Here is a 26,393-nt window from a genome sequence, read left to right as displayed (position 1 = left end):
TCTGATAATGACAAAGGTAGCCTATATCCACGAAATAGACTGATCCTTGAGGGATCAGTAGCTCATTACAGAGGAATCGGTACCTTATAGGTGCCGGAGAGGTATGGAACCACTATCGATGACCTCACGACTCTCACAACCACTATAATACGTCATCCCGATGACTTTTATCCCGATAGCTAGGTTATTCTATCACACGAGCCTTGCCATGTCTAAGCAAACATAATAAATATAATAAAAGATTTATTATTAATAAAAAATCTAATATTATCTGAAGCCCATACAGCATTAAAAATAGTAAGAGAAAAATAAATAAATTATAAATAAAAAAATAAATAAGCCCAGGAGCCTGAGGCCCCTAAGAAAATAAAAATAAATATAATTATCTCTCTTAGACATGGCAAACGGGCGAGCCGGGCGAGCTTTAGAGGGTCAGGGATCCGCCCGTTCAAGCTTCAAGCTCTGATTGGCCAGGCTCAGCTCGGGGCCAGAATTTTCTGATTAGCTAGGCTCACCTGTTAAGCCTATTTCAAGCTTATTATATATTTCAGAACAGGAAATCCTTCCTAATTAAATTTAGTTTTAAACTAATCTAGTTAGTTTAATTTACCTAAAATTTTTAATTTTAATAGTTTTACATCAATAGACATCCTATTAATAAAATATATATCTTTGAATATAATCTGACTTAAGCTAGAACTAGCCCAATTAGAAAGCTGAAAAAATATTAAAAAATATTAAAAATATCTATTTACTGTACTGATTCACTATGTCCAATTATTTTTTGAAAATATTGAAAATTGAATGAATTATTTGATAAAAATGATTTGTTTTGATTTAACGCGTAGCGTGTTTTTATGTATAGGATTAAACTGGGTTCAAGTGGGGCTTTAAAATATCAGAACCAATAGAAATACTTAGCAGGCTTGCCGGGTAGCTCGAAGCTTGGCGGGCGGGCTCAGACTAGCTGTTTTTAGGCTCGCGAGTCTTAGTCAGCAAGCTCGGGGTCGTCTTGGCACGAGCCGAGCCGGGCGATCCTGAGCCTTTCGGGCGAGCCTTGCCATGTCTAATCTCTCTAGTAGAAAACAATAATAAGATTAAAGATAGAAAGCAGCAGTAATAATAAAAATATGAGTTTTATAAAATTAAGACATTTAAATTCAGGCTGGATTAGTATAATAGATATAAAATAAAAATAATAATTAAGAAAAATAATAGAAACATTTACTAGCAATACTAAATTAGAATAGATTAAATAAGTCTTTTAAATAAGATCTATATCTCATTATAATTTTAAAGTATTAATAGACTCTGAAAACACATGAAGACTAATATAAATAAAATCTATATTTAAAACTACTTTACTAGAATATTTACTAAGAAAATCTCTGACCTAGAGATATCTAAATAAATATTAATAATCTTTTTTTAAGAATAGAATTTTTTTTAACTTAGTACTGAGTAACTTATCCAGCAGCTCTAAATCTAATATTATAACTTAATCCAGAAAGTACAGGACTAATAATATAAAAAATAATATATAAATTTATTATATTTAAGTAAGCTATATAACCAGAAATATTTTTTATAATATTAATAAATAAAAAATCACTCCAAATTATCCAGTGTAATATAAACAAATCAAAGAATAAAATAATAATATACTTTTTAATAAAATTCTAATATAACCACAGTAGACATCATTATAATCTAAAAATTATAAAAAAATATATATATATATACTATATATAGTCTGATTTAGGGTTACTAATTATTATATCCAGTAGCTACAGCAGAAAGCAGAATACATATATATTTATTTATTTTTAAAAAATTAATAAAAATAAATAATAGTATATAAAATATTTATATAATATATAAGAACTTTATTTCTACAGCAAATACAGCTAGATTCTATATTTATTAAATATATATAACAGTAACAGTATATCTAATAATAATAATAATAAAACCCTAAAACCCATCTAAAATCCCTAATGATCTTCCAGATAATCAAACTAAAAGCATATTTCAATCTAGTTGTGATACCTTCAATCAGGTAGTTATTGTTCTCCTTTTACTGAAAGTTCAATTACTGATAGCACCCGATAGACTGATCCGACAAATGGCCCTCCGAACTTCTGCTCGGCCGCAGATACCGATTATGTCTACTCCGATGAGCTTGACTCTGACGACAATCCGGCCGACTTCGTCGAGCTTTATTGGTATGAGGATGGCTGTTTCACTATTCCCAATACCGGAAACCCGGACCTCATGAAACGTTGGTATGCATTGTACGACAAGGTCACCGAAGGTGAAGGGTTGAAACGTTCAGCCGAATTGTCATCAGAGAATGAACGTGAAGATTCCCGAAGGATATGTGTAGATGATGGCTGCTTCAATATTCCCAGGTCAGAGCATGATGATTTTCAAGAACTCCTATGGTCAGTCGGGAACTTCACACAGAGTTCATATGGAGACGTCCTCGGAGAATTGGTCCCTCGTGGGACGGTGGCCAAGATCTGCAAAAACAAGAAACAAATCAGCAAATTTACCGCTAAGGACTACAACCCCGTCGGTGTATTGTCAAATTCACGTCAATTATTTGGCGTGGTGAAGTCTGGAGCAAAGGCTGCCATCTGCAACGGACTGCCCATCGTTCCGGGCAAAAGAGTTCTTGGTACCGATTACATCGTGGAGCATGTCACAGAGCTTCAAACTCCGGCTCAGTTCACTACCAGCATGCTTTCAGGAAAACTGCCTAGTGGGGCTGTCGCACCAGGAGCAGCATCGAACTATGATTGGACTCAGGTATTCTCTCAGAGTGGTTACTTCTTTCAAACTTGGAGTCAGCTTGGAATTCTCCAACCGAGCGGCTTGAGTGGAAGTACTCCTGCGGAATCCGTGGCAATTCCTTTGGGCAGTACCAATGATATTAACAACTTCCAAATTTTGGAGGCTCCTACAAACGGGCTGAAAGCTGCGGTATGTGATTATCCTCGAGATGGGGGTCTTCTCAAGGCTTCCGATAAGTCGAATTCAGTTATTTTAACGTTATTATTATGTGTCCGGCTAACAAATCATATATACGCAGGCATGGCAACTGTTCAAAAACATCGTCTCAGAAGATAGGTTTGGTAAACAGAGCCCCGGGGGGAAAATCGACTTTATCAATCGCGTAAGATACTCAATATACCCTCCAGAGCTTCAAATTTTCTTTTTTAATCTCATCACTTTTTCTAATATCTAACGATCAGCCAGCTTTATAAAACCCTTCCAGGATATCTTAACCATGCTGATGTAGGTGAAAGTCCGGCTACATTGAAGCCTCCCGAATGTGGAAAACTGCTCGAATAGTATCTGATTCATTCCAATTTAGGTCCAAGACTCCTTGGAGTACGGCTATAACGCAATCAAGACCGCTATGGAAGCACTTGACCTAGCTGCACAGAACAACGCCAACGTGTCACCAATCCCAGGCTCGTCGTTTGCTCTGGCTTGGAGAGCATACGCTTCGGACTTCTTCACATAAATGGAAGGTAACCTACAGGTCTTTGTCAGAGCGCGAATCAACGAGGTTTTACCTTATTGGAGCTCGAGTGCGGCGATTAAGCTGTATACCAAGGCCGGCGCAGCGGCAATTGTCAAAACTCTGAACTCAAAGCTGTCTAGCCTCTCCACAGACGTTGTCATCAACAGTACCTTTATGACGTGATCTGGAGAATTTAAAATGTGTCATAAGTTTCAAACTTGAACTTCACTAGGTTGATGACGATGGAAGAACCTGTTCGAAATTTTAAAGTTTTGCCATGAGAATTTTGAATGTCACAAGGGAGCCGGAACGGTGCAAAATGCGCTTAGACCTGATAAATATATATCTGATCCTTATATCAATTGAATTTACATTCTACAGTTTCGCCCTTTGCTATTCCGAATCGTGATTCATCGTGAGAACGCCCTGATCATTTGATAAGGTCTTGCACATGTAGGAAACCTCTTTTTTTTGTGTAAACTGCGGCGTATCGTAGGTTGGCTATACAGACATCAAAGGAGTTCTATCTTGTTCCCCTCCTTCCTCGCTTTCGCCTGGTACTGATCGACCCACTTAGAGTTTCCAGACAGCCGCCGTAGTCACTGTAAAGAATAAGCTAGTCTATAGGAATGGAAGATCCATCTAAATCCTGCCTATTGTATCCCCAATTGGAAAAGATTAGCAAGTAATAGGCTAGTAATAAAAGACTTTGATTGACTGGAAATCACAAGAGCTAAATAAAAAATGTTAACATGATCCAGCAGTATAAGGATAATAGCTAGACTATAAGAGTTGACCGGAAAAGCGGACCCTAATACTATAATTACTAATCTAGTAATTAAAAGTTCTGTTTGTATGCCTAGAGCTATTAGTATAAACCTGATTATATCAAGTATACCAGAAATCTCGCTCTATGTGTGATGATAATGATGATAATAATAATAAATTTATTTATTTAATATAGCTTGCTCTAATATATAATGCTATGCGGAAGTGCTGTCAGACCTACTAACAACTCTAAAGTGGTCCCAGCCCACTGAACAGCCATCTCATAGGACTTGCTGGGCAGGCCCTACTGACTAGCCTTTAAAGAAAAGAATAAAACTCAGTTATATAAGTATAATCAATAAAGGAAAAGCAAACAAGCATCATCTTCTTTCCTAATAATCCTGAGGAACCTCATACCACCACTCCCCTCTAACACTATTATTTACATAGCTATATTAGCTGTTGACTGCTGCTATTTTGTGCTTACTTGCTTCAAGGAGATATAATAGACCTGGTATTGTACTCCTTATGAGCTCTATCCTACTCCTCCCGTCACACTGTTCTAAGAAGTTTATTTTTCGTTGGTCTCTTCTACCCCGAGACCTAAGGAGTCAACTGCTTGGAATTCTTCCAAGAGTTTCATCTATATCATAAATTCGGCCATAATTGTGCGGGCCTCCGGACACACTAGAAGCTTGTCAAGATAAAGAGCGACTCCACGCTCTGATAGTATGTTTCTCATCCAGTAACACTTGTCTTAAATAGGGGGCATTTAAGCAAAATGTGGCTAACTGTCTAGATTCCCAAATTACAGCCGTATCTTGCCGAAGCGCACAGGTTAATCTGATGCAGGTAGGCTTCAAGACTAATCTATCCAGTGTAATAGGCTCGTCGGAGACAGCTAGTGTAGGTTTCCATAAGTATTACTGAATATGCTGAATGCACGGTTATGGTTCTCTAACTTGGAGCTGGAAGAACTGTAGACTAATATTTCCGAGTCCTTGAATATATCCTTAATATACTCAGGCCAATGGACAATCTGAAAATGAGCCTTTATTTGCAAGTCAGATGCTGTGGCCTGGTAGCCTTGTGGATTAGATAAGTTACTAGTAGTGTGGTTATACTAATCTATTTCTAGTCTACCACATGAAGTAGCGAGGAGACATACATTTTCTATATCCCAAATATGAATTATACGGCCCTTACAGGCTCTGACAAGGACACGAAATCGAATTTAGGATCCATGAGACGTTAAACAAGGTCCCCGTGGCGGCCGAGGTCTTCTTCAAACCAAATTAGAAGCAATGCAGGTCATGTATGTAGACGTTGACAATATAGATACTGTAAAAGCACGAACAATCATAGCTGAAAGCCGCATGATAATGGCGATTGAGGAGCACAGTCTCCTGGGCCTAAGTAGAGCAGTATCTACCAAGGCAGAGCACCGCGGCAACACACCGTGGCAACACTCTCTGTTCCCAACGGACAGGCCTTCACGTCTCGAGCACACGGTACCAGCCAGTATGTTACCCACCATTACCCTCTGTTTACCATGACTACCGAGCAAGAAACCCTAGCTAACCTTTTTGGGCGTGCTGGTCACCATCGCCTAGGAACTCATACTCATTAGACCCAAGTCAACGAGACAAAGATATTTCAAATGGCTAATTGATCACTTTCCAAATCGGGCTGGGTCCCTCGATCACGAGGAACGGAACCAACCAACGAGTTCCCCCGAGTCATGAGACAGTTGGTTGTCTCCGCACTCCCCATTCCTGAATAGCACGGAATACCCTGATAATTTACAGAGGAGGATGAATATCAACTCAGTCTGAACTTTTGGTGGTTGCTATTAGTTGCTACCTGTTGCTTGCCGGGCAATCCACTTTGCTGGCATTCCGATCGTTCCATTTTTGCACTCTAGCCGCTCGCGTTCTAGATCTTTTCTGACAATAGGGTAAATAAATTAAAATTCCTGGTTCTTGTATACCGGGACTTCCATTGCTAACTTCCATTGCGAACTTCCACGGCCGTCCTGGATCGGCGGATTGCCAAGACCGCCATGTCCCCGGTTCGGGCGTCTCTCGAGTTTGATTGGTGTATATGAACCAAGCCAGACCGTCGCCAAGACTAAAGCAGACTGGCCAAGAAGCTTTCGCGGGGCCTGGAAACTCTCCCCGTGCGTGTGTGGAGATTCTCTCCACGGGGAAGCGTCGCGTCTCGTACAATGCAGAGGTCAATTGACTTCGAACGTATCGCAACTGAATGATGCAAGAAATGGATGGTAGTTTTGTATCCGCGAAATGCACCGCATTATGGGGCGACGGAATGGATGCATTTAGTGGTGCATTTAGGTCCCAAGAGATGATTAAGCGGTTTAGTGTTTAATACCTGCCATCTAATTGGCCCCAAATTGGTTTTGTGCCCGGAGCAGGCTCCACACAATTTCCCTGGTCGCTTCGCTCTGAAAAGCCTGGATGGTATCTAGGGGCAAGGTCCATTGGAGGGACACGCTCCCACGAAGACTACCCCACTGTGCCCTTTTGCGTTTTCTCTTTGGAAGGTTTGGAGTGTCTCATTCAACCCCACACGGACCGTCTTGGCGACCAGGCCGACTCTGCCCAGTCCGGGCTTAGATTGCGTTTCGGGTGGTAGTTAACGCCCGTCAAGTCCATAATTTGATTGCCGGCAGGCTAGCACAGCCGGCCCCCAAGTGCTTAGCACTGTTATCCCTCTGCACACACTGTTGCAGGCCCCAAGATCTTATTATACATGGGAAGGATCTCTCCCTTCTTTGTTGGACAATCATGAATTCGACAACTCCTTAAGCGACGGCTATATTATTCAAATGTTCCCCCAATGAAAAGGGAGCTGCGTCGCCAGCCATCTCGGTAGGTTTGTTCGCGTCCTCTGGCAGTATTCTCTATGGAAACGACTAGCTAATGAAGATACGAAGCATTCAGAGTTGGCTCTGGAGGATGTTCCAAAGGCCTAATCAGCCAAACGGTCCCCACAATGGAGTTAGCAGCACCGATATCGAAGCACCGGCGAGTTTCTTCGGGGAAACTCAAACTCTCACCCCGCAAGTTGACCAACGGCAGCATGGGGCCAAATGAACTAGTAATTCTGGTATTTTTGAAACTTCTTAAAGCCATGTAGGTTCGTGTCTCAGGCACAAGCACTACTGTAGGACGGCAAATTTTTCCTCGGGAAATCGAAGCCGGCAACGGCTTAGCAAGATGCTAAATCGCCAAAAAAGGCTGCTGTATCTGATCAGTATATTCCCTTTTCTTATCATGGTTTTTATTATTAAGGTTGGGTGGCGAAAACTCGATCTCGTCAAAAGCGCGAGTTGGGTTGGGTTTCGCCGCTTGACCCAGAACCCGCCAAGATAAATAGAATGGGTTGCAGGCGCAGTTATTGCAGCGAGCATACACGCCGAATACCCAGTCGCCAAAATTTTACCTACACCGCGAATCACATCGAGTTCCGGCCTCATCCGGCTTCACCGTGCGAATTGGACGGTGTAACGTCGATAATTTGCCCTACTTCTAGACTAGCTTCTGCCACTACCTTCAAGAGCTGCCAGGGAATCATCCTGGACCGCATTTTTCTAGACCTAACCCTGCCGGTATTTGCACACGGCCAACTTTAACTGGCTTATCCCGCGTCCGGTCTGCCGTAAACATTCGTACCATTCTCCGAGACCCAAATGAGATAAATCAAGTCACTCTTAATGTAGTTTGTCACGAATTGTTACTGCCTTTTTGACTGTGAATAAGCTCCATGCTATATCCTACACCGCACCACGTGGCAGCGGCCTAAGGTCGCTGCGAACGCGACTCGGACAATTATGTGAATTACCATCTGTATTACTACGTCTGTAGTTTCGGTTATATGTGCTCATGGGTCCCTGGCGGGTTAGTAGGTACCCGTACGGCGTCCCGAAAAGCAATATGAGGAAGTCTCCGCACCAACAACTTCCGGAGAAATATCGGTGCTTTACCCAGCTTCCTCACGCGGAGCAAGCCCGAAGAAGGGCCCAAACAAAGCGGGATTGAACACGGTTAGCCGAGAACTCAGTCTGGCTTTACAGAAGCCTAGCAAGTGGGGCCCCGAAGTAGGCACGAGAGAGATTACGACGCAGTTAGACCCTTCGCCACCTCTCCCCCCGGGGAAGTACCATCGCTGCGAGATTAATCGCGCATAGGGTGCCGAGACACCCCGTGGAGAAGGGTTGTCTGGTCCGGGGCAATGGGCTGCTGGCGATACAGGACGAATTACGTATTATTGCCTCGCGGACATATTGACGCTCTCGGCAAGAATGAATTGGAGCTGCTGTGGAATGAACTAACGCGGGATTCTTTGCAACAACGTCATACTCGAGATCCCCTTTGCTAATCTTAATCTTTGCTTTTCTCTAGGCCTAGCGATCTTTGAGAACCTTGAATAAGGCCGAGAAACGCCCAGACGTTTTGACCCCATGGGGAGGCACACTTATATACAAAGTTATCGCTTAGTATTTCTCAAATGCTTCGAGTAGTCTAACCATTACATATTGTGGCAGAGTACTTAGTGCGCTACCAGTTCCGACCGGGCAGTCTTCGGAGAAAATCACACGGGTCCCAGTCAACCCCGGTCCTGCTGAGCCGTCCGACTTGGCAATTGGGTGTGAGTCCGTAAACTTTGCCCATGCACGTTCCTTCCGAGCGTGGGGGCATGGAAGTTTATTTGCTGAATGGACTCAGAGTATTGGGGGCGTCGCTCATTTACTACACAACAGAGTTAGGCATTTTGGGCCTTGAGGGTTTCCGGGAGCTCCGTATTTCTTACGACCCTACTTCTGTTAGCTGTTCAAGGACCCTTAACGTCGAGCCTTCCACGCTCGCTGCGAGTAAAAGAACCTTTTCTCCATGGCGTGGGTTGTTAGGAGCGTTGCGTTTCTTATTCACATAACCCCATAATAATACAAACCTGATACACATTGATGCAACCGCGCTTTTTCCAGAGAAGAAAGAAAAGACTTCATTATCGGATACTCTGGGGACTTGTGGGGTCGAGGAAGTGGGGTCTGGGACATGGAGGCGGGGATTGGAGAGAGGTACAATGGTACGGAGTACAATAATCCGCAGACAAACTTCTCGGCGAAACAGGCATTATATAGAGGGCATTGGGGTCGTCTGACTTACTTTTCTTCCATCCTGACCACACATAATCCTTTTATCATATTGATTCGACAGACTCGAAATGAGCGATAACTATGAGGAAAAGCCTGACGCCATTGGCAAAGAGTTCAGTGATGAACTCACGCCCGAGGAGCGTGAGCACGAGATCGAGGCACGCAATCTGCAAAGCAATCAGTATCTCGACAACGAACCACTGTATGACCGGATAGCGTTCGCGCAGATACCAGTGCACATGAAGAGCCCTCGCATGCTAGTTATCACACTGGGCGTGTTCGCGGCGTTCAGCGGCATGCTGAGTGGGTTAGACCAGTCGGTGATCTCGGGCGCGCTGCCTGGTATCCGCAAGCATTTCATCGCGTCAGGCGAGTGGGCGAGCATGGACGACCCGAAACTGGCGACCGACATTTCACTGATTTCTTCACTGATGCCGCTGGGCGCAATGGCCGGCGCGCTCATCATGACGCCGTTGAACTTCTACTTTGGACGCCGCAACTCGATTATTATCTCGTGTTTGTGGTACACACTGGGCAGTGGACTGTGTGCAGGCTCCCGTAGTGTGGGGATGCTGTTTGCGGGCCGATTCATTCTGGGCATCGGTATCGGAATCGAAGGCGGCTGTGTCGGTATCTACATCTCCGAGTGTGTGCCGCCAGAGGTGCGTGGCAACCTGGTGTCGGTATACCAGCTGATGATCGCATTCGGAGAGATCATCGGATACGCCGCCGGCGGCGTTTTCTTTGACATCCCATCAGGCAGCTGGCGCTGGATGCTGGGCTCGTCTCTCTTGTTTTCGACGATCCTCCTGGTTGGGATGGCCTTCCTGCCAGAATCACCACGCTGGCTGGCATCCAAGGGCAAGTACGGGCGTGCGTGGCGGGTGTGGAAGTCGCTGCGCGACATGGCCGACCCAAAGAGCCTGGACGAGTACCTTGCGATGGAACTTACAGTCAAACATGAGGTCGACCAGTCCGCGAACGAGAAATGGCATCAGAGGTATCTGGAGGTGTGCAGGACGCCGCGCAACCGACGGGCGCTTGTATATGCCACGGCTATGATATTTTTTGGGCAGATGACGGGCATCAATGCGGTGATGTACAATATGTCAAACTTGATGGCCAAGATGAACTTTGATGACCGCGAGTCAGTGCTGATGTCGATGGTGGGCGGTGGCGCGTTGTTCCTGGGAACAATTCCTGCTGTGTTCACGATGGACAAGTTTGGGCGCCGGGTGTGGGCGCAAAACATCCTGATGTTCATCGTGGGTCTGGCTCTGGTGGGCGTCGGCTACCTATACACGAACAATGGTGTTGATTATTTCAATGAGCATAAGGCAACGGCCTTGGGGTTGTTTTTCTCCGGTCTGGTGCTGTACATGGCGTTCTTCGGGGCATATTCGTGCCTGACCTGGGTAGTGCCAGCAGAGAGCTTTGGTTTTAGCACCCGCAGCCAGGGCATGGCGATCTGCTCTGTATTCCTTTATCTGTGGTCATTCATTGTGACATACAACTTCGAAGGGATGCAGAAAGCGATGACCTACACCGGCCTGACAATCGGTTTCTTCGGCGGCTTGGCCGCGCTAGGCTTCTTTTACCAGCTGTTCTTTATGCCCGAGACCAAAGACAAAACATTGGAGGAGATCGACGAGTTGTTTCTAATGCCGACAAGTAAGCTGGTTGCGCTGAACACAAGCAATCTGCTTAAGCCCTTCCGGCGGCGATACCGGCCAGAGCAGGTCGACAACTACAACCCCTGAATAGTTCTTCTTTTCACCTACCAGACCAACGTTCATGGTACCAATAGAGAGCGACAAGGTTACTCAAGTTGAATGTAATGAAATCATGAGGACTAATACATTGCTGCCATTGCATAACACATGTTGTTCCAATCAAAGAGGAAGCAACAGCGTAGAGCGAGATTCTGCTTATCTGATAAACATGTTTTCCACCTACTACCTTCCATGCGAAGCCTATCATCTGATCATGATTTGACTTCTGATTTTCTTTTTTTTATAAACCTGATATAAGAAGTATCAACGCTCAAAGTCCCAACAGCAAGTTTGGCCGGTCCCTGATAAAAGTCTCAACGCTGTTTCTGTAGCCGCACTTCACCCGCAGGCCTCTTGTGAAGCGGAATGCCTAGCTAAATACTTGTTCAGTATTAGCGGCAACCAATCAACCGATCACAGTGATGGCCATGGGATGTTCATCGAAATTGGCAACAGAACATATGATAGACTGAGGAGTTGATGCCGGTACCAAATAATAAGAATGTCCGAAGGGGCAAAACTGATTGAATAAACAAGTCGGTATACAGTTCACATGGGGCAACGGATCAGATCGCGATTGAAATAATAAGTCATGGTTGAAACGGTTCTTATTTTATTTAAACTGTAAAACACAACAGATTACACAGGTTCAGCCAAGGGACATGTTCTAGATTATATTATACATGAAACATATTACAGCTATCTACTGTGTGTAACTTGTTGAGCACGGACATATTTCTCTTAATAATACAGAAGGGATAAAGCGGCTTTGTCCAGAATTGAAGGATATATATATTTTATATGATGGGGAGCTTTTGGAGAAGAAGAGTAGGATTATATTAAGGATGCTTCTTACTTATACTGGTTTGTTAATATCATCTATACCGCGAAAACTATCTAATAGTTACAGGAGTGTGTGAAGGGAAGGATGCTGATAGTGATAGTATAACTAGCTTAGGATACTTGTTTTTGAATCACGCCTTACAGGACTACCATCAACAAGCAGGGTATGATAAGTTGTAGGGCTGTTTTGTAGACTTCATATAACTATTGGTTAAACAACCGGGGAACAGTTCGAGTATGGTGTATTTCTTCTCTTTATTTCTTCTTTCTTTTCTCTTCTTTATTTTTTCCGTTTTTACTTCTTTCTTTTTGACCTCTTAGGCACTGCAAGATAAATGTATTTCTATCATCCTGCACGTCCCTAATGATATTATTCAGATTAGCATGGACTGGGCTGGTATTGTCCTCAAACAGCTGACAGGCCAGAGACTGGACCACTAATATGGAAGAGGAAATTTTTCATCCGACTAAATCAACTAAAACTTTGATGACTCTATTGATAGGATTGAAGGCTAAGTTAGAATACATACATTAACAGATACTTGATGGCAGGATTATAATAAGGGATCACCTACTCCACAAGAATTAACAGTGATACAGACAGAAACAGATATTAAATCATTCTTTCATAGTAATAGCACTAGATACTTCTATACTGCTTCAAATTATACTTATATCTTACTTCTCATTCCTTTTTTTCTACTTTAATTTTTCCATGCGCAGCATGCCTTCCTACCTACCTTGCGTCCTTGCCTGTTACGAGGAAAGTGAAGAATATAAATATACTAAGACTCTTGTAATTTATCTTTAACAGAAGAATGTAAGTTATATAGTAGGTCTGTATTATTTCAATATATATTAGAATAATATATAAAGTGGTATTAAGGGTTTCAGTATAGGCACTTACATCTAATATTAGACTCAACAGATCTATATTTCTCCGGGCATATCTAATAAAGTTAATTTATTATTTATACAGAGCTCTGTAGCAATCAAGAAAAGACTATAATCAAGATATAAAAATTAACACAGATATAATATCTGGAAGGAACTCGAGAGCATTGCCATTGAAAACCTCCACGACAAGAGGAATCTAGAACTACATTACTACATTGAGAGGAGGCCGATCAGGTCCAGCCTGAAGCCAAGCGCCAGTCACCCGAAACACAAAGAAGACTGTTCCAGCATGTAAACGCATTTTCTACCGTCCCATCATGCTGTTCGCCCGAGATATCTCATCGAGAATTTCGAAGGCTCAGCTGCATGATCCGAGCTCCGCCATTGAAATCTTGGAAGTCCGCCATGAGTAATAGTTTTCCGTCTAGGATCTTCCCAAGGTGGGTCTTATCAATTTCCTGCCCGTCCTTCCGTATCTGTGACAGGAACACCTTGAGAAACCTGAGGGGGCTTTGGGTGAACTTGGCTCCTGCCTGTTGATTCTCCACAATGAACCCATCCGCGGCGACAACCAAGCCCTCTGGTGCGGCAGTAAACGCAACTCCCAGAAAGCGGCATATCTCACAATACTCGTTGTACGACGAAATATAGAGCTGGCCCGCAAAGAGGTTCAGTTGAATGCGTAGGCTCTCAGGGACTCGCAGGGGTCTTGTGCTTAAATGTTTCGGAATCGTGTACAGGTCGAGCTTATCGATAGGATACGAACTCTGGTTCTGCCGAGGTGCGTATACATGCAGCGTTACTGCGCTAGACCCGCGAATGTCAGCATGAAGCTTGTCCGCTTCATACGGGCTGATGATCATCATGTGCCCTACGGGCGTTCCGTCCTCGGAGGGATGGCCGGTGCTCATCAGGACCCATTCCACCGCACGCTGATAACTGTCCCGGGGAGATGATCTAGGCAGTCGGACTGTTCTCGCAAAATCAATGGTGACAAGGAGCTCCGATGGGAACTGGGCCACATCCAGGTATCTTTCCGCTGATGTATCTTTTAACACCATAAAAGCTGGTGTCACGGCGGCGGATGATGCATCCAGGTGTCCAGTTTTCACGAACGAGAGTATATCAGGATGCACAGAATGCGGTTCCGGTTCGGCAGGAGCCGGGCGTTGAACTTGTCGTTCCTGCTCAATCTCTGGTGCTAGTTCTCGCTCCTGCTCTTCCTGGAGTTGCGCTGCAGAGAACTTCACAGTTGCAAACTCACGGCATCGGTCCAGTATGCGCCGCGAGTCCGCATCCTCAGGGCATTGGGAAGAAAGAGAAAGGACATTATTACAACCGGGTCTGTACCGCCGTTCAAGGGACTGGGATTCCGGTTCCAGAAAACCCTCTGCTTGAGATGTTGATATCGAGGTTTGCCCGTCCTGTCGCAAGACCAGCCACTGACGGGCCTGGGCCTGATATCGGTTTCCCTGCACTGCCCACAAAGGTATGCTGCGTTGCATATCGTCCCAGGTCTCTGAAATTGCCCAGCAAAGCACGTCTTCTACGGTAAGTTCAGATTCGTGGGTCCTCCCACAGAGGGTCAGAATTTTGAACTTGATCTCTTCAGGTATGCAAAACACTACCGATTGTCCTTTCCCTAAATTTCTCATCCTCATGCATGCTGTGAATAGCTGTTAGTGAGAAGTGCATCTGACTGTTGCAGCGGGGGTCCCTGACCTTGAACCAGCTTGTCTTTTGTAATATTCGGTCCCAGCGTCACCGCCGCCCGGTAATTCAGGGGTAGCTTTAGATCAATCCCTCTGGTATGTGCTTCGTCAAGGAACACAAGGCATAGATCGAGGTGCCTTTTGAAAGGTGACGTCTGCAGCGGTTCGACGAGTCCGGTCCGATCTACCACGGCGATATCGTCGTCGTCGTTGATAAAGACCACAGCATGCGTTCGACCATCATCACTGACCATCTCCAACCAGGTCTTCGCAACATCCAGGTTACTCAGCTCTAGTATGCGAGCTCCAACGTCCAGAATCACGCGTACGGGTGAACCCAGTTCCGCCACCATATCCAGAAGGACCTGCGCATCTGACTTGGACAGGTCATCCCGGGTCGGAATCAGGGCAATGCCAGTCTCGGGTCGAAGAAGATATTCGAGAACTAACGCATTGGTGTGGTTCTGGTCAGGTAGATCCAGCTGCTCTACACTGAGCGGAAGGGTGACGCGGGAATCGTTGGTCCCGCTAAAGCCGACGGTGGGATGGCACTTGACCTCACCGATATCCCATCCGGACGAAGATAATTTACTCGGAAACTCCCTTAGGCCTTTGGTGAAAATAATATGAGCCAGGAAGTAATCGATGGCTCCCTTCGCGAACCGAAGACAGGGGAAAATGCATTCCACGCAATGGAGCCGGTCCTGGAGATTAACGCCCAGCAATTGACGATAGGCCGGGGGGAGAGTCGGGGCATCATCGACCCATATCTGATACTCCGCGTCAGCTTGATCCGATCCGATCAGATGATCGAATGCTCGAAATAGGTCCTCGTCGCGGAGTCCCTCATAGTAATAGCTCAGGCACGTCAGCACAATGACAACATCGGGGTGACTGAATTCCGCCCGTGGTGCTGGATTATCCTTGGCACGATACGGAACTGCCAGCCTTGTGGGGGGTTGTCGGCAGCGATCAAGTCCATAGTTGACTCTCCAGCGTCTTTGTCCCAGGCAAAATGCCAGAACGTTGCCAGCCAGCAGACCCCGGAGTAGTAGCAGAGGATCCCTCGTGCTGTCGTTCCCTAAGCCACACGCATCTGGGGTTTCAACTGCAGCAATCTGCGGTTGTAACGGGTCAGGGTTAAGGCAATAAGCGATCGCCGCGCGTCGTTGTGCTTCTGGCTGCCTGGAAATTGGCAGTTTGTCAATACCGTTATGGAAGATATGATCCGCAATCCGTTCAAACAGCTGATGGACGGCATCCGCTCGGAGCAACCGTATCCTGGGGAAACTTCCTGGATGCGGCTCCTCCACCTCAATTGACCGCGGGAACTGCATCTTGATAACTGGAGCATACTTCTTCACCAGGCCGAGCATCTCTTGGATTAAAGTCCACCTCTGTGGACTGAGCTCCAACGGACGCTGGGTCCCCATCGTATAGATCAGCTCGAACTTCACACTGAAGTTCTCATCGCTTTCATCCACCACGTCTCGGGAGGAGGTCCTGAAGAAATTCAGGATTCTCAGAAGACATACACCAACCGCCTCTCTCCCTGTGATAAAGCACTCGAGACACATTAGCTTTAGGGATAAAAGGTGCTCGGGCTGAACGAGGAGAACTCCGCCCTCCGCCATGCAGTCGTGGCATATCCATTCGATCTCTTCCGCCTCCGCTTCCCCGATCTGCAACGAGCGTGACACGGGGAGATGATATACCCGCCGCCCTAAAAGGCCCCCCAGCTTCGAAACGAGCATCTGAAACATCTGCCGCGACTGGGGTTTAGGGACAATGATGCGAACTAGGCATGAACGGTCTGCGAGCGCGGCTGCCACGATGGGGACGATGACGGAAGACTTGCCCTCGCCCATATTCAGTTGCATGATGACATTCTGTCCGGGCTGCGCATTTCGCATGCGTCGCGCGATCTCTTCCTGGACGTCCCGAATCAACACCCCACTCTCGATCTCTAGCAGCAATGACTCGGGGAAATCCATTGGGTTCCAGTTCGTGTGACCGGGGTTCTGTAGTTCGCGGGCTAGATCCATGCGATGACCCATCACGTTGACGAGCCTCTTCGCCCGCTGGAGTGCCGTGATGGAACATCCATACGCGACAAAGCATTCCTTCCAGGGCTCAGGCAGGTGATTCCAGCGTTTGCGTGTCAGCTGATGGAGAAGAAGCTGTGATGATAATACCCTCGGCCAGACGTGGATATTCGCAAATGTTCCCAGTGTATTGCGCTTCGTGTGCCATCCGGGACGTACCTCTCCTGTCATCGTATTGGAAACCATCATCCTCGACATAATTGCACGGCGGATCTTCTCATGGTGCTCGTGGCAGCGATGGAAATGATCAGATATGACGGTCTCAAGAACGTCGTCCTCAGGCAAGCGATGATCCATATGCTGGATACCCTGCAAGGATGCCATACTGGCCCGCAGTCTCTCAATGTACTGCTTTTGGAATTGAGATCGCGCTTGTGATTCTAGGGAGTCGACTAAGCTTGACAGATTTAGATTATGGTCAGGAGTAGTGCCACTGCCCGACCAAGGTGGTAGAGTGGGTGGTTCCATTTCCACCGCCGGTGGTGGACCAAGCGACCCGTCCACTATGTCATCCACGGAGATGAAAGCACGCCGTCGGTCTGGGGGGCGTTCCCAGCACCGGCAGAGGCATGGTGGCATTGTGATGGGTTGGATCTTTTGGGCCGTGTAAACGGCTGCAATCCTACCAAGATACTGCCTAAACTCTCGGTTATCGAACCAAGTTGACATTGCTGCCTTTGAAACTTGCATCGCTTTTTGTGGAACAAAATAATCTGCGAATGGCGGCTCTTCATCAGATATGGGACGTGAGGGGCATCGGGTCGGCCACTGTGTCTGTAGGCCGGCTATGAAATGACCCAGTGCCTGTTTCCGCCTTGCCTTTCTCAGCTTCGCCACGCGCGCATGAAACGTGCTATACGATTCCGCTGGGCCGGGCGAGAGGCCATCTTCGGGGGTCATGGTCCGGCCTGCTGAATGGATCAGAGTCTTCAGTTCGGCGACGTTCAACTCGGAACCTTCTTGTAGCCGGTATAAACCCTGTGCTGGTAAGGTCATCGAGGCCATACTGGGTACAATGTACAGCGCAGCAAGAACGTGCAAGACAATCATGTCTATTTTCCTGGAGAATGCCAACGTCGACAACCACAGCATTACGGCATATCGGTTTGGCCGAGCCGTCTCCGAGCAGAGAAGCCAATGGATACTGCACCACTGACTGGAAACAAACTCGCCGGAATCCGTGAGCCACATTGCATCGTACTTGATCCGCGTTGCGTCGATCGTAGAAGTGGCTCCGTGTACTGTGCTGGACTTGGTAAGAAATTTCCAAAGACGTGCAGCCAAGGATTCCAGCGTGACGTCCTTGGCAGAGGGGATATCTTCGTAGAGAATTCTGCAGAGAGTGAACACTTGCGAACAGCGTTCGGACTGGTAATTCCGGCCCAGTCCTTCATACAGACAGTCCTCCGCGTTCGTGTGGTCCTCAGCGCCGAAACCAGAGATCCGGAAGACCGAGGAGCGGATGCGATCCCGGTGCAGGAGGTCTGCGTTCAATTCAGGTAGCGATGGCTCCGTTGGCTCCGTCCCCGGTGAAGCCGCATTGAATATTCTCATCCGATGGTGTTGACCAAGTATCGCGGCTACCTCGCCGTGGAATTCGTTATGTTGAGCCAAACAACCTAGGATGGGATCCCATTGAACACTCTGCATAACACGCTCGTTGGCAGGGTAATATCTCCTCTGTGGTGTGAGATGCGCCAGCTTTTCTAGAATCGAGATACTGTCCGGCTGTAGTTGATTGAAAGACCGCATCGATGCCGAGCGAAGGATAGAGAGAGATTGTTCGGTCCCTGTGTGCTTGGTCAAGGGGTCAGGGATGCAGAATGACGTGACTGCATGCAGATAGCACAGTACCAGTTTACTCTGCAGAGTCCCATTGTCCATCAAGCAGCCGATGTCACTGTTTATGAGATAAACATGCACGCTGGTTGCTGCCTGCCAACCAACCTTGACGGTGACGTGGGTACCGTCCTCCTCCCATGTTATCTGACCCTCCGGGATGAGAACCCTCCGATTATGAGTTTTTCGGTCCAGCAAAACGAGCTTGTTACGCAGGCCAATCAGAGTGCCCACTGACTGATCAGGATCGACGACCATTCCCCGGTACTGGCGAGACTCAATTGACGGTTGACCACATCGCACATTAAAGCCCAGCCGCAGGCGGGGAATCTCGATCTCCAGCATGCCAGATTCGTGGTGCAGTTTGTAGTGAAGCTTGGTGGCCTTTTCGATGGGTTGGAAGATATCAAACAATGATCTCGCTGTCTCGCTTCCCATACTAATCAACGACATAGTTCCCTGAGTGAGCTGCCAGTTATTTCCCGGCTGGGTGCGCTGCAATCGCCAGTGAGAGGCAGGTGATGGCTTCCATGGCTCGTTAATAGGACGAAACTCGATATGCTCGCGATTTGTCTCGTACCAATGGGCGTATCCCTCAACGAAGGCATCCGGTAAAGCAGCCGTGAGAAGTCTCGGGGGTACGAATTCCCAGACTCTACCCCCATCCACGGCTCGAATGCGTAGATCGAATCCACTCTGCTCGGGGATCGTCTGTTTTCCCAAGTAGATCTTCTGGCCCATATGCAGTCTCTGGGCGGAGTATTCCAAGCTGGAAAGGTCGCTGGGCATCACTTCCACTAAGGAATGCCCAAAGAGGGATTGATATGTTTCATGGCGCTCGAACTCTGAGGGCAACCGCGCCAGGGGACGACCATTGATAAGCAGCTGACCAGTGAGAAGGTTAACGTACACCCCGACGCCGCTGGCACTACCCGATTCACCCATAATATGGGCGTGCAGGCAAGATTGAGTGCCACTCGAGGCTGCTGTCCACGGTGATCCTGGTCGGTACGCGGCCCAAGTCCGCTGGATTGCTCGGTCGAGAGCGGTCCTGCGGCCATGGATAGTGTTGTTCACAAGAATGTGGTGTCCCCGAAAGGCTATGTTCTGCCATCGATAGTAGAGAATTGGCAGTAAACAGCTGGATACCCTGTTTAGAAGGCCTTTTCGGTCATGAATGACCATACTGCATTGGATGAAAACGGACGCATCCAGATCGTTCCGGAGTATTCGCTCCAAGTGGCTGTTCTCGCAATCAAACGTGCCCACGCACATCAACGCGAGATAAGCGGCGGAGGCAATCAGATCGTTCCTGTGATCATTGCTGTCCGTAGCACCGGCCTCCTCCCCAACAGTCATCACCCAATTGAAAGATATCTTCCGGAGGCCATCCAGCTGCTCTATGCATTCGTTCTGAATGTGGACCGATGGGGAGCAGGCCAACACCTTCTGGGTGAGAGCGATCAACACGCTCAGCCCCTCTGCGGATTGCCAGTTTTGTTCGATTGCTGCCGCTGTCTTCTGGATCTCTCGCAGTAAAGGCGCTGCGAACGAATCATCGTTCAGAACATGATGGCCTTCGCGCAGGATCGGATCCATGAGCGATGGCGGCCCTGCCTGGTGCATGATCTGCAGGGTAAAAAGGCACGTTTCGACCTTATTGAACACCACGGAAGGTGCGGCGAGCTGCCGAAGGATGTTCTGCCACTGGATATGGAAGCCCAATGGCATCGAGCAGAGTGCCTTATACTCCCCCAGTGACATGTCCTCGGGGCAGGTATGCTGCGATGCAATGACCGTATTGGGTGACGGGCCGTCAGGTGCCTCCGCTGGGCGGAAGAGAAACGGCTGCAGAGATGAGCTGGATGGCGGTAACTTGTACGTGCATGCCGTTGCCATCGCATGTGTTTGGACCAGGTCGTCAGTGAAGCAGCGGTGGGCATTGTCGAAGTATTTGAAGTGCAAACCGTTCGCAAGACAAACATCGCTCTGTGATACATTGATAATGTGTTTCTTTCGCCTGTGAGTTCCTTGGTGTGGTTTAACTTGGGAAAGAAGGCCAATCCGTGGGGAATCAACGACCGCGGTGAAGAACATGGAAAGACCACTGTAGCTGCCTGGTCGGTACTCCGCTCTAGGCGTTTCTTTCGAAGCATACGTGATTCCCAAAATTTCAAGCACAATGAAGGCAGTGAGATCACGCCAGAATGCAAATGGTCGGGGCAGTTTTAACTCGAAGACCGTGGATTCTGCTTCCAAGGGATTGGAAGACAAAGGCCATTCATGAACATTAATTGTGATCTCTTTCGCAGCACGGTCCAACCTACATCTTTGGCACGAGGGGCTATGACGACGCTCTGTAAAGTGGAACCGGTTGTCGAGTCTCTCATCGTAGTAAGTGCATTCAATCTCATCACGGCGAGCACACAAGTCCCTGTACTGCTCATGCTTTCGGTGCAGCTCCATAACTTTGTCCGCCTTCTCGGATTCAGCTCTTTGTTCAATAGTGGCAAGTAAATGTTGGTGTTCAGGGGACTGCTTGAAGTAGCGCACGGAAAAGGAGGAAGGGGTTCCAAAGTCGGTTAGAATTTTGGAACCTCTGTACTGGACGCCCTGGTGGCGCTGACGCATGTAGCTTTCCGCGTGTGCCAACCTGGTAAGCTGGGATTGCCGAGGTAACAGGAGAGACTGGAAGAGATGTATCGGAATACAAGTCTTATACTGGCGAAGCAGCGGATGAATATGGACGGCGGATCTGTCGCAGGCTATCCAGAGCTCCAGGATGGTGAGGAGCATGGCTGACAACGCCTCGGGATTAGCAGCGTACGATTTGGATGCAATACTATAATACGCATTGACTAATCTGCTTAGTCGTTCGCAGGTGTTTTCATGGCTAATATGTGTCTCAGTCCAGGATTGAAGATTCAAGTCAACCCAAGCTTCGAAGGCAGCGAGATTGTAGATGTGATAGTCGGGGTCAGTCAGTCGGAAGAGCGATGGGAGCTCTGCAGGCTCGAATTTCAAGAATCCAGACTGTGGGTGGGCATTTGGCGGCACTGAGGAGTCTTGGCGGGTTCTGATGCTCTGAAGCCACTCATCAAGACCGGGCAGTGAGCAATTAGTGTCATCTTGAAAGTTGAGTCGAGCCATGGAAGACATGTCAGGTCGACAGGCGTTACGGGCGAGGATGCTGCTCCATCTTTCTTCGAGGACATCATTCGCTTGTTGAAGAGAACAATGGACAAACGGAAGCCAAGCATGATCATCCGCCGGATCAAGCTTTCGTAACCGGCGCACGATTTTGGAAATCATGATATACCGGTGCTCACTGCTTATGCTCCTGGGACAGCGGCGGAGAATGGAACTCATGTAAAAGATCATGAATTCTTTATAAAGGTCAGCTGAGATTTCTTTGCGCTGGAAGAGCCTCCGAATGACCAATTGGATCGTAACTCGAATCTGGAGCCAGAGGGCGGACCGTCTCCAAGGCTGCAGACTGTTGAGCCACAGGACCTCTTCCCTTGTGTTCTTACAGACCTGCAAGCTGTTCACAATTTTGCATTGTGGGCGCAGGAATGTTGTGAACAACTCTGTAACCAGCATCGGATCGGTTGTATCCCGATTCTCGTCGTGCTCCTGCCGCGCCTTCTTTACTTTTGGCTTGGTTCCCGGGGCAGGCTGGCGACTCATGCTCTCCAGGGCGTGCGCAATGGTAGTTTGCATATTTGGCTCATTGAAGACGGCTCGATCCAAAGCAAAGGTTGGCCCAGGAAATTGGCGTTGGAGTCGACCCACCGTAGTGTTGACGGCTTCGTTCCGAGGTGATAGTTCAAACGTCTCGACATGTATTGAATCGCTGTGCCTGGTCATTAAGACCGCAGCATTCTGGCAACGAACATGGACAGGTAGAGCACCTCCTACGCAACACGTGTCAGTGTCATCCGGATGTCAGCTAAGTTATAGGTGGCCATACCTGAATTCTCCAATTCTTCTAAAGCCTTTCGAAGCTCGACGTGATTCACGTCCCCATGACAATCGCGCGTCGCTCTCAAACGAGTGAGCATCACTTTGACACTGTCAACAATCTCACTTTCCTGCCCATGACTATATCCCTGAAACAGAGCAAGGGCATCGATAACGCTATCGAGCAGAGCACTTTCTTGTGAAGCGTTATAATCATCTTCCTGTGGCAGTTTGGGAGGCAGGAAGACGTGATGAAGCAGGTATATAGTGTCCCTGGTCGACAGACGGGGTGCAGCGGACAAACCGGACATTCTCGATGGAGTGTAGTATTGAAGGACGATTCAACAACTTTGCAAGTGAAAGGTTGCTTCAATGAGTACTATAGACCGAATGTACGGCCCACCCTAGTGCCTTTTATCCATCCCAGAAATATGGAGTGGTAGGCTGCCTCGTATAATTTGCAGAAGCCAAGGTGAGCCCATTACCCATGCCGTTGATCTGCCCCTGCCTTGAATGAGAGGCAACTGTATCCCTCACAGTCTACTGACCAAATTCGTATGCTTCGCAAGTACAGGCTTTGACATCTTCACTTTTACTCACGTAGGTGCCTCCCTCATTCTACGGCGAAAGGTCTTGGCTACCCAATCTCAATACCACAAGTGTGCTTGAGCTTCCTGCATTGTCTTCCTCCTGCATTGTCTTCCTCCTGCATCGTCTTCCTCCTGCATTGTCTTCCTCCTGCATCGTCTTCCTCCTGTATCGTCTTCCTCCTGCATTGCCTTTCACCCGCATTGGCTTCCTCCTATCTCCCTTCTGCATATGGTCTTCCTCCCCCCACCCCGTGGCTGATTATCTACCAATATGTATCCTGTATATAAATCTTTATGGGTCGTCTAAATGCCCGTGAATTACTCTTCCTTCTCAATAGTCTCCCACTCTGAATCTGGTCTATAATGAGTGCACTTTTCTTATAATTCATTCCAAAATGCCATCCTTAAAGGATTCATTGAAAGTCCGGAACAATACCACCTACAAACAATTGCCTATCAACTCAGTCCGTGTGGGGCGCCCGAGACTAGGCAGGTATAACAGACTTCTTGGTCGATTTTACGAGCCTTTGTTTCTTTTGCGTGTATTAGGACAGACCCGTGGGCGGCATACAATCGGCCCACTGGATCATAGTTTGGAGCAAGCACGGCGACGTAAATTCCTACGTAACCTCGCCTATGTTTGTGACTTTACCAAAGGGGGTAGTTCCTGCACTGCCATTGGGCTTGAAGACAGCGAAACATGTTACAACTTCTGGATTGCATCCAACGCATCTGGTGACAAAATCGTCGAATTCGCGAAGAATGCTCTCGGCCACCTGAAGCCAGCTACATCAATCACTGGGGACTTCGATGAAGGACAAACTAAGGCAGACTTTATCAGTTTCTGTCTTAACTTCGCGACTAGCCGAGTAAAAAAGGAGCGTCAGTGCTTGTTTCAAGCGATCAAACAGTGTTATTGCATACCGGGATCTGTGAGAACGGAACAAGGTTCGTAACGGCCAGATTGCAGAGTCTTACAAGATGACAAGCTAACTGGTTCAGTAGATCAGGTGATAAAAGACTGGCTTGATCTCATTCTCGAACAAGATGATTGTCTGGCACTCTGTCATTATGCCTATGTCCAAATAAAGTCCGTATCCGCCAGGTTAATCGGACTAAAAGCTCAAGACGAAGAAAGGTTAATGGGTCCTGGAGACAAACGGTCGCCTTTTGCGTTAGTTATCCATTATCTAGGGCGACTGGCAGATCACATCCGGGCACCGTCGCAGCTGGTTGAGGATGCCTGCCATTTGTCTCACATCCTTGACTCGCATCAGGTGGTGGCTATACCTTATGTGCCTTCCGTGCCTCGGCCAGTGCCCGACAATCTCACCACGCTTGACGGTGTCCTCAATAGGATGTTGAAGAAAGATGACCCGGAAAAGCTTCAGATAAAGAATCTTTTGCTTTCCATGAATTCTCGGTCTCAATCTCGCACCTTTCAGGATTTCCTGGTACAGTATGACAAGTGCACGGCGCAGGTGCATGCAGAAGTGCAGGCTCTAGACCATTTCTTCAGGCAAAATCTATCTTTCGTGGGGAATGACCGTTACATTGCTTGTAGCAAGCCGGCCTGTCTATGTTGTGAGCTATACTTCAGGCACCATCCGGCTCGAATGGTCGTCCCTGAATCTCACCGCAAAGTCTGGGTTAATTGGAGTCCACAATTAGTCAAAAGACCCACGATGGGGGATCCAGAATACGATTTGCAGGTAAAGGTCCTCAATGAGATGACAAGTGAGCTTCGGCGGGCTGTGATTGCTCAAATCTTTGATCAGTCGTCACCTCACCAAGTCCCTGGCATCCTGATTCCCAGACAGCAATTTCAAATGACCGGTGGTCTCACATAGATTTGGAGGAGCTTCGGGGAAATACGTTCCGATATTCATCTGCTGATGGCTGTTTGGACAAGGAGGCAGCTAAACGTAGCACGGCGAAGGTCCTTGAGACAAATAAGCTCAGGACATACGTGTCGGATGAAGACTCGGATGCAGACTGTGGTGGGGTATCTCTCAAGATCTAAAATGGTATTCAAAGTTTTAACTCGCAAGTTGATTTAATTTCTTTTTCTTACTTCTTGGAATTTCATACCTTTTCTGCTCTCATTGAGATACGCAATCGTAGATTCTCATTTGAACCTTGCTTACAAGATGGAGGCGAGTGTACTTCTGCTTGTCACCAGACGTTAGCTTGGAGGGGATCTAAAATACCATTCAAGAACCTTCATAGACTCGAAAGAGCATAGGCCCCACAGACGAAATTCCTTAATCAGATACAGAAAGGCTACTAATATCTTCATGCTGACTTCGGTGGTGTCTCCGAAGATTGTCTTTCCTTGTGAATGATTTACCACATATTTCACACACAACTCCCACTTGCCACCATTGCCGAGCCCATCCACCGTGATGCACCTCAATATGTCGGCGCATATGAACCTGCTGAGCCTTGGTTACCGTACATATGGGGCATTTAACTGGCTTGATGTGACTGCGCATATGCTTTCTGTGAAGAGTCAGCGGGATAAATTAAGAACGTGGTGGCTTAGCTTACTGCAAATCACATTTTCTTGAAAAGCCAGTCTGGGCCACGCATGCACGATCTTGGCAGTGATATAACCCATCCTCTGGTGAAATCTCATAATCATAAGAAGGCATTGGAACTTCCTGAAACCTCGAAACATATGTTCCTGAATCAGCCCGTCCAACAACCACAGCTGCGGTGGTACTCTCGTAACCTTTATCACTCAGGCATCCATCCAAGCCACGTCTCTATAGAAATTGGTTTGGAAGTAAGCGTGCCTGTGAGTCTAACGCCACTGTGGTCAGAGTCGAGGCTTCCACGATATTAGCAGAATGTGACTGGTTTTCAGCGAAGTCTTCCAGCCACAGTAGGTTGTTCTGTGCGATGAGGTCTAGGTATTGCTCCGGCCAAGAAGGTTCTCTGCTGTCCCCGATCACAGTATCGGTCACTATCGTAGAGGAAGGAGCCAGGATTTCTCCTTGTCTACCCCCTATCACGACTGGATCGCAATAGCCCTCAAATGAAAAAGAAGATAAATCGGCCCCAGAATAGATTGGCGAAAACCCCACTCGTCCAACTAAAGAACTCGTAACTTCATCCTGTGGCCAGGCTGGGTGGCTTCCATCCTCAGCCTGGCCGATAGATACAGTTGTCATTGTGATGGCAAACACAA

At 47.3% G+C, this 26,393-nt stretch overlaps 6 protein-coding genes across 6 annotated transcripts; 3 read left to right on the top strand and 3 right to left on the bottom strand.

Annotated features, from left to right (window-relative positions):
• Positions 1-2,274: 2,274 nt before the first annotated feature.
• On the top strand, positions 2,275-3,708 carry BO88DRAFT_439481 (uncharacterized protein; the record flags this gene model as incomplete). The annotated part of the gene is made up of 4 exons (XM_025709717.1): positions 2,275-2,985; positions 3,095-3,178; positions 3,262-3,300; positions 3,380-3,708. 4 exons carry the CDS (start codon positions 2,275-2,277, stop codon positions 3,530-3,532), a joined length of 987 nt encoding a protein of 328 aa, XP_025557200.1. The 3' UTR covers positions 3,533-3,708.
• Positions 3,709-7,448: 3,740 nt separating this feature from the next.
• Positions 7,449-7,947, bottom strand: BO88DRAFT_221106 (uncharacterized protein). Its single transcript, XM_025702002.1, has one exon. The coding sequence runs from the start codon at positions 7,797-7,799 to the stop codon at positions 7,482-7,484; it is 318 nt and encodes a 105-aa protein (XP_025557199.1). The 5' UTR covers positions 7,800-7,947; the 3' UTR covers positions 7,449-7,481.
• Positions 7,948-9,402: 1,455 nt separating this feature from the next.
• BO88DRAFT_221080 (fructose symporter) lies at positions 9,403-11,246 on the top strand. The gene has a single exon (XM_025702001.1). The coding sequence runs from the start codon at positions 9,548-9,550 to the stop codon at positions 11,237-11,239; it is 1,692 nt and encodes a 563-aa protein (XP_025557198.1). The 5' UTR covers positions 9,403-9,547; the 3' UTR covers positions 11,240-11,246.
• Positions 11,247-13,329: 2,083 nt separating this feature from the next.
• Positions 13,330-22,921, bottom strand: BO88DRAFT_477604 (uncharacterized protein; the record flags this gene model as incomplete). The annotated part of the gene is made up of 3 exons (XM_025711978.1): positions 13,330-14,657; positions 14,714-22,564; positions 22,621-22,921. The coding sequence occupies 3 exons, from the start codon at positions 22,919-22,921 to the stop codon at positions 13,330-13,332; spliced, it is 9,480 nt and encodes a 3,159-aa protein (XP_025557197.1).
• A 674-nt stretch (positions 22,922-23,595) lies between these two features.
• On the top strand, positions 23,596-25,223 carry BO88DRAFT_477597 (nucleic acid/nucleotide deaminase domain-containing protein; the record flags this gene model as incomplete). The annotated part of the gene is made up of 3 exons (XM_025711977.1): positions 23,596-24,148; positions 24,206-24,993; positions 25,017-25,223. The coding sequence occupies 3 exons, from the start codon at positions 23,596-23,598 to the stop codon at positions 25,221-25,223; spliced, it is 1,548 nt and encodes a 515-aa protein (XP_025557196.1).
• Positions 25,224-25,368: 145 nt separating this feature from the next.
• BO88DRAFT_399338 (C2H2-type zinc finger protein) lies at positions 25,369-26,376 on the bottom strand (the record flags this gene model as incomplete). Its single annotated transcript, XM_025705364.1, has 3 exons — positions 25,369-25,702; positions 25,751-25,968; positions 26,017-26,376. The coding sequence occupies 3 exons, from the start codon at positions 26,374-26,376 to the stop codon at positions 25,465-25,467; spliced, it is 816 nt and encodes a 271-aa protein (XP_025557195.1). The 3' UTR covers positions 25,369-25,464.
• Between the last annotated feature and the right edge of the window lie 17 nt (positions 26,377-26,393).

This window comes from Aspergillus vadensis, assembly GCF_003184925.1.
Source record: "Aspergillus vadensis CBS 113365 unplaced genomic scaffold BO88scaffold_42, whole genome shotgun sequence".
NCBI lineage: Eukaryota > Fungi > Ascomycota > Eurotiomycetes > Eurotiales > Aspergillaceae > Aspergillus > Aspergillus vadensis.
Note: the sequence above shows the minus strand (reverse complement) of the source record. Positions and strands in the feature narration are given on the sequence as shown.